Source organism: Chelonoidis abingdonii, chromosome 26, assembly GCF_003597395.2.
Source record: "Chelonoidis abingdonii isolate Lonesome George chromosome 26, CheloAbing_2.0, whole genome shotgun sequence".
Classification (NCBI taxonomy): domain Eukaryota; kingdom Metazoa; phylum Chordata; order Testudines; family Testudinidae; genus Chelonoidis; species Chelonoidis abingdonii.
This window is the reverse complement of record NC_133794.1, coordinates 3,461,626-3,468,957: the sequence shown is the minus strand read 5'-3', so window position 1 is coordinate 3,468,957 and position 7,332 is coordinate 3,461,626. Positions and strand designations below refer to the sequence as shown.

The window sequence follows — 7,332 nt, the reverse complement described above, 5'->3', positions numbered from 1 at the left end:
CGCGCTACTGTCGCATCTCAGAACCACCCAGCGCCTCGAGCGGCCACTTCCGGGTCTGGCGGCCTCCCCCTCCCCCCGCTCTCTGACCTCATTTCCTGCTGCCGCTGCTGTCAATCATTCCCCGTTCCGCGCGCTCGGCCCGGGGTGGGCGGGGCGAGCGTGTTTCTCTTCCGGGTCGGCGCAGGAAGTGCCGGTCGCGGTTAGAAACGCGGCCGGGCCGGGAGGCGGGAGACCGGTGAGGCGGGTCCGGTCCCCTGAGGGGGGGGCCCTGTCCCCTGAGGGGGGGCTCCTGTACCGCGGGGGGGGGCCCTGTCCCCTGGGGGGGGGGCTCCTGTACCGCGGGGGGGGCCCTGTCCCCAGGTTGGGTGTTGCTGGGCCCCTGTGCCCCGTAGCTGGGGGGGGCTCATGTACCGGGGGGGGCCCTGTATCTTAGGAGGGACCCTGTCCCCTGGGGGGGGTACTGGGCCCCGTAGCTGGGGGGTGCGTTGAGCCCACGTTTCTGCGCTGGGGAGCTGGGCTCTTGCTCCCCTGCTCTGGATGGAAGCAGAGGCCGTGGCTCACCCTGGGGGTGTTAGATTTCTTGGCTCTATGTTTGTGTTGGGGGGGAGGGTTTATTAGCCCCCCAGTTCCTACACGATGCTGGATGATGCCCCCCTAGCTGTGGGTGTGGGTGGGGTTTAAATCCAGACCCAGAGAGCATCTCTGCCCCCATCTCCTTGTAGCCCCACGTGGTCATTCCTGGGCGCCCGAGAGCTGTGGGTGAGGTGTGGGGGGTGAAGGAGACAGGGCAGCACGTGTGACTCCCCCTGGCCCTTAGGGGACTGACGCTTTCCCTCTCCTCTGTGCCTTACACACAAAGATGGGCCGCAGGAAGTCAAAGCGGAAGCCGCCGCCCAAGAAGAAGATGACAGGCACCCTGGAGACGCAGTTCACCTGCCCCTTCTGTAACCACGAGAAGTCCTGTGACGTCAAAATGTGAGTCGGGGGGCTGGAGAGGCCTCTCTGGCTCTAATGGTGGGGGCGCAGCCAGCTGAGCTGCCGTGTTAGTGCTCATTAGGGTACACTTGATCCAGTATGGCAGCAAGGGACAAAACAGGGCAGATATTAATACACCTCTACCTTGATATAACGCTGTCTTTGGGAGCCAAAAAATCTTACCACATTGTAGGTGAAACCGTGTTATACTGAACTTGCTTTGATCCACCGGAGAGCACAGGGCTGCCCCCCCCCCCCGTCCCGCCCCCCCGGAGCACTGCTTTACCGCATTATATCCAAATTTGTGTTATATCGGGTGGCGTTATATCAAGGTAGCGGTGTACCTAGCTCTTATAGGGAGGCTAGAGAACTGGGCCAGGACTGCAGATATGTTGGTTTTATTTCTGACTCTGCCACTGGTCTGCTTGGTGACTGTGGGCATGTCACTTTAACCTCCATCTGCCTCAGTTTCCCCATCTGTAAAATGGGAATAATAATACCAACCTCCTTTGTAAAGTGCTTTGAGATCTGTGGATGAAAAGCGCTAGATAGGAGCCAGGGGTGGTGGTATTATAGCACTTTTCATCAGTAGATTGATGAGCCTGTTTGTCGGATCTGGCATGGTAAGGAAGGGGAATGCTACTGGGTAAGCTGGGCCACTTGGTCTCTTCCGACTGGAGATGGAAGCCATGCAGAAGGGGTTCATTTGTTTTGATCTGGCCCAGGTAGAGGGTGGGATACAGGGCTAGACTGGCTCATAGGCTATGCCACACCAATCAAACCAATGTTTGTGATGAGCCATGTACAAGCATTTCAGTAATTAAGCAACTTATCTTTTAAATGATGCAAGTTAGCAACAGACTTAGCAACACAGTCGGGGCATTTGGGTTTTTGCTGTTTTCCCCGTCAGCAGGTCATACTGAAGCCTGGCTGTGCATATCCTGCATCGTGGCCATAAAAGTGCAGCAAGATTTCCCTATTAGGAATTTTTTTCCTAACCTACATCCCGTTTTCTTGTATTTGAGTGTATAATGAACCACACCAGAACTCAGGTTTGTACCATCTCAAATGCCTTCCCCTCACCCTTTGGAGCAGGCAAATGGTTTGCACCTTCTTATGTTTATCTTTTAGCCTAATGCCTACGTGTTTAGTTCTCTGAACTTCTCGTAAGTCCTGAGACGGAACATGGTCCATTGGTTAAAGCAGAGGACTAGGAGTCAGGACTCCTGGGTTCTTTTTCCACCTCTTGCAACCAACTTGCTTTGTGATCACGTTGGGCAAGTTGCTTCCCTTCCACTCGCTCGTTTCCGCGTCAGTAAAATGTGAATAACTTAGTAGCTCTTGGGTTGTGATGCTTTATTTGTTAATGCTGCCTTTTGTTTCAGTGGGTGCAAAGTCAATTTCTCTAACCACTTGCTCTTGTTCGTTTGCTCTTTGGAAATATTGGCTATTGTTGGAATATTGTTTTCTATGTTCCAGGGACCGGGCTCGGAACACTGGCGTAATATCATGTACTGTGTGTCTGGAAGAATTTCAGACTCCCATAACGTGTATCCTTTGCACTTCTAATGACTGAAGCACGGGATCTTTTACTGTAGTTATTTTTTTCCCATGATTTTTTTTAAATGCCAGGGGAAAGCATGAACGCAGTTCCCCACTACCACAAATTATGCAGTTGAGTTTCCTGCATTTGGGGAAATTGCCGGGGTCAGCACACCCCAAGTGCAATGGATGAGCCTCACCATGGGAAAACCACCTTCACAATCATGGCATCTCCCCTACCAGGAGGGAAATGTATTTTCAGTGCAGTTCTGTTTCAGCCACAGAGGTCTTGGAGTTCAGGTTTTGCTGAGCTCCCAAAACTTTGCCGACGTGAAGTATCCAAGCGTCTGCAAAATTAGAACCTGCTCTGGTTGTAGTCAGCAGCGGCCAACTTCTGAGATCCCTGCCTGGGGTTCGGTGCTTTCCACTGGGCTAGAGCACAGATTCTTGTGGTACCTTGGCACTTCCTGTTCCAGCCCAGGATGGAAACTGGAAGCAAAGAGACAGCAGCTAAAATAACTGACAGTCACACAGCCGTGCTCATAGATTCCGAGGCCAGAGGGGACCATTGTGACCGTCTAGTCTGACCTGGATAATGCAGGTCATAGGACTTCCCCAAAATAGTTTTGTTTGAACTAGAGCAGGTCTTTTAGGAAAACATCCAATCTTTTTCCTTGCGTCACTGACAGGATCAAAACTTGGGTGGTGCATGTAGTTGTTAGGAGCTGCGTCCAGAAGCACATGTTAAAAAAAATAGAATTAACTTCCCATCTTGCTTTCACGTGTTGGCCTTTATCATCCTGCAGCAGCAGGAGACGATTGCTTGGATAGCATATTCTTAGTCCATGTCCACACCAGGGTCAGAATCGTGGTTGGTATGACAGGGCATTAAATGTTAGCAAGGCTGGCTGCTAACTTCACCCTGTAGGTGCCTCAGTTTCCCCATCTCTAAGGGGGGGATAATGATATTTGCCTCCCCTCAAAGGTGCTTTGAGATGTGCGGATGAAAAGTGCAAGGCCGGGAGAGAGTGACGGTGGCGTTTGTCCCACGGTGCTGTCCCAAAGGGCCAGCAGACCGGTGTCGCGGAGAAGAGTCGGAAAGGTGCGAAAAAAATGTCCTAAGCTCCCAGTGCAAGACGAACTCCGTGTTCAGGGGAGGTGGTGGTGGTGTTCTGGTGTCATTGTCCTTGACCTTTGATGCTCTCAGATCTTTCAGAACCGGTGGACGTGTACAGTGATTGGATAGATGCTTGTGAGGCGGCCAACCAGTAGCAGCAACTGGGCAGGAAGCTCATTTGTGCTAATTTTGGATATTACAGTATTTTGTATGTGGAAAAAAATGTGCTAGTTCCATACCATGAGACAATCGGGGGCTTTGGAGAAGGTGGCTGGGTTTTTTATTAGCTTTTCCATCCAAGGATCTTTTTATAGCTTTGGTTCCTTTTTGTGAAATACCCTGAGGCCAATTTAGCCCCGTGCACTTTTCATCAGTGTGACACTGTTAAGGGACAATTTGGAAATGCTGCTCTAGTTAAGGGGGGGCGGAGGAGAGTAGCATTTTGTTTTGCTCAGCCCAGCAGTTTGAAAGTTCACAAGGTAAGAAACGACTTGTCACCATGATTAACTGGCAACAGTTAATAATAAAAGAAAAAGTCCGTTGCTAATCCTAGTCTGGCCAAGCGGTGTTCTTGTGCAAGGCTGGATGGATCCCTGTTGGAATAGGCTTTATCTTGGCTTCCACCCTGCTTTGAGTAACGGTTGAAATGGTGATGCAGAGGCAGTTTTGTCTAGTGGTTAGAGCAGGGCAGCAGGTTGTCTGGAGTTCTGGGTTCTTCTCCTGTGACTTCCACCAGCTTCCAGGGTGATCCTGGGGAAGTCGCTTCCCCTCTTAGCACCTCAGTTTCTCCCTTTAAATCAGAGTGAATAACGCTGACCTTTGTAAAGTGCTTTGAGATCTTTGGACACAAAGTGTGATAGAAACGTAAGATTAACAATGAAATGCTGGAGAACGTCCCTCCTGCAGTCCCAGTTCTGGATATGGTTTTTGGCTAGCTCTCTCCAGCAGACTCATTGGCACAGAAAAGTCCCCATCCAACACGTTTAACTTTGACTTACCTTGAAGGGGGGCACTGCTGTGCTTGAGTTACATACTCCAGTGCTGGGTAAACTGGTTTGAATGAGCCACTTGTCAGAAAACGGGACGATCCTGGACACAGATGGCTGCTTTTCTTGGACAGGTCCCCCTGCAGCAGTGGGCTCAAATTTGCTCATTTGTCTCTTAATCAAAATACAGCAACATTTCAGTACTGGAGGTTGGGACGTGAATCAGGCTGCAGTGCTGGAGAACTGGAGGAGATGCTGGGGTGGGGGGTGAAGGCAAGGAAGACAGACCTCTGTGGCACGGAAGGCTGAGGATCAGATAATGGCTTTTGTTACTACGCTTTCTTGAGTCTGGTCATGGTGACAAGTGTGTGTTTTACCTTCTGAATGTCCAGATGCTAGACTGAGCAAAACCTCTGCTGCTTCAGCTTGCAGGTCCCTGCTCTGATTTATTTTTGGGATAACGTCCCTCTCTCTTAGATTTAAAACATTCGTCTGTGTTCTGATGCAGCAGTTACTCAGGGGCTCGCAGGAGGCAATCGCTCAGCCGTTGGCGCCGCTGAGTTTTAAGGTGGAGGCAGATCCCTGGCTGAACTGATTTGGGGCCTGTGGTGGATGGGCAGAGGATTGTTTGCTAGGGGGCACGTGAATCGGAGGGAGACAGGATGGGCTGATGGGCTAAATTAGCCTCCCTGGCCTCCCTTGGTTTTTACCTGCTGCTTTTAACTTGAGGAAATTCATATTGTATGAAGCGGTTTCCTTGGATCTTCCTGAATGGTGGTAGCAGTGCCTGGAGCTCCTTCCTGGACACTGATTGGTTTACAGGCCCCTGCCCTGGGAAGCTGCATGGGCTGGGGATTAAGCTGGTCTGAGTTCCAGGCTGGCTTTGGACACCTTTCCCTGTGTAGCGGTGCAGAGAAGGGTGTAGTGAGCAGCTGTCCTGAGTTTGTTTGGGCTTTGTTTTGGGAGGGGGGTTCTTTAGAAATTGTTTGCAGTGGTAGAATGTCCCGTTAATAAATGCCATTATGGGGGAAGGGGTCTTCGTGTGTCCTTTAGTGTCGTTGGTGTCACATGGATTCTGGGCCAAGTGACTGGATTCATTTCCCCGAGGCAGGTGGAAGTTTGCGCAAGCCACATGCCTGTATGAGACAGGCAGGCAGCAGCAGTATGACATACTGCGTTCTTTTCCCATCTCTGTGCAAATTCCCTCCCCACTCTGTGCCTCAGTTTTCCCTTTTGTAAAATGGGGGTTAATATCTTAACTGCTGCGAGTATTTGGGGTTTCTGCCTTGCAAGGCTGAGGAGCCAAATGCAGCTGCTAGGATTCCACATCTGTTGATTTACTGCCCCTTACCCATCCCCTGTAGCTCTTAGGCAACTGAAGGTTTATGGTACATCAACAAAAAAAACCCAAACGAACCCACAGCTCTGAGTCTCAGAGACTGGGCAACTGCCTTGGGCAGATTGCGCTGTGGGGCTAAAAATAGTAGTGCAGCCGTGGCTGCCTGGGCTCCGAGACCTGTCCCCCTTGCCAGGATTCAGAGCACGGGCTCCAGCCTGAGTCGTACCGTTTACACGGCTGACATTAGCCCTGTAGCATGAGCTGCCCGGGTCAGCAGCTGTGGGCTCGGACTCTTGCTGCCCCGACCCTACGTGGGTTTCGTTGCGTCGCCCGGGCCGCAGTCTGTAGCTGACACAGTGTCCCAGAGGTGAGGAGTGTTCTGGGGGCTTGGACTGACCAATGCAGGTTTCTTTAGTCAGTGAAATGAGCCGAACCCGTACCCGAGGCTGCGTTCCAGCGAAGGCCAAAAGGCTGCAGCGTAGGGAGAACGGGAGTAGTTGTGGTGGAAGCAAATCAGCTGAGCAGGCGCTATTTGTTCTGCAGACTTGGCTGGGTAAACAGCTCGTAAAAGCAGCTTCTCCCTGACTGGGGTAGGGGTGGGGGGGGAGAGCTCCCTGGGCCCTTTGTGCTTCACTGTTTAAAGCACATGGAGTAAAGTTGTGGCCTTTAGAAGCCGGGAGGAATGTGGCTCTCGCAGGGCAGGGGCTGAGAACACTGGCTGTGGGGCCTGGCTGAGCTTGTTTTGCTTACGAATCTCTGCCCGTGCCCCTCAGTCCTGCCCCAGTCCCCTGTTATCCCAGCCCTGCCCCCCAGCTCTGCCCGTGCTCCTCACTCCTGCCCGATGGCCCCCTGCTATCCCAGCCCCATCCCCACAGCTCTGCCCGTGCCCCTCCTGTGCCACAGCCCCTGCTATCCCAGCCCTGCCCCCCTGCTCTGCCCGTGCCCCTCACTCCTGCCCCACGCCCCCTTCGCTATCCCAGCTCTGCCTATGCCCCTCACTCCTACCCGACGGCCCCCTGCTATCCCAGCCTTGTCCCCACAGCTCTGCCTGTGCTCCTCACTCCTGCCCCACAGCCCCCTGCTATCCCAGCCCCGTCCCCACAGCTCTGCCAGTGCCCCTCCTGCCCCACAGCCCCTGCTATCCCAGCCCTGTGCCCCTCACTCCTGCCCCACGCCCCCCTAGCTATCCCAGCTCTGCCCATGCCCCTCACTCCTGTCCCACAGCCCACTGCTAGCCCAGCCCTGTCCCCTCAGTCCTCACCCACAGCCTCTGCCATCCTTGCCCTAGACGTCCTGCATGCATAGCTTTGCTCGTGCGTCCACTCTGGCCCGTTGCTCCCCTACTATTCCCGTGCTACTGTCATCCCATCTCC

General features: G+C 53.0%; 1 protein-coding gene and 1 non-coding gene across 2 annotated transcripts; one reads left to right on the top strand and one right to left on the bottom strand.

Moving 5' to 3' along the window:
* The first annotated feature begins 147 nt into the window (after nt 1-147).
* On the top strand, nt 148-5,651 carry ELOF1 (elongation factor 1). Its single transcript, XM_032790192.2, has 4 exons — nt 148-235; nt 860-975; nt 2,455-2,525; nt 3,725-5,651. Exons 2-4 carry the CDS (start codon nt 860-862, stop codon nt 3,787-3,789), a joined length of 252 nt encoding a protein of 83 aa, XP_032646083.1. The 5' UTR covers nt 148-235; the 3' UTR covers nt 3,790-5,651.
* LOC116830895 (U1 spliceosomal RNA) lies at nt 2,605-2,768 on the bottom strand. The gene has a single exon (XR_004375094.1). It is a non-coding gene; the product is annotated as a U1 spliceosomal RNA (small nuclear RNA).
* Nucleotides 5,652-7,332: the final 1,681 nt, after the last annotated feature.

Coding starts and splice junctions, on each gene's coding strand:
- ELOF1 (XM_032790192.2), top strand. CDS start 860: ATGGGCCGCAGGAAGTCAAAGCGGAAGCCGCCGCCCAAGAAGAAGATG. Junction 976..2,454: donor AAGTCCTGTGACGTCAAAAT/GTGAGTCGGGGG, acceptor TCTATGTTCCAG/GGACCGGGCTCGGAACACTG. Junction 2,526..3,724: donor ATTTCAGACTCCCATAACGT/GTATCCTTTGCA, acceptor TGATGCTCTCAG/ATCTTTCAGAACCGGTGGAC.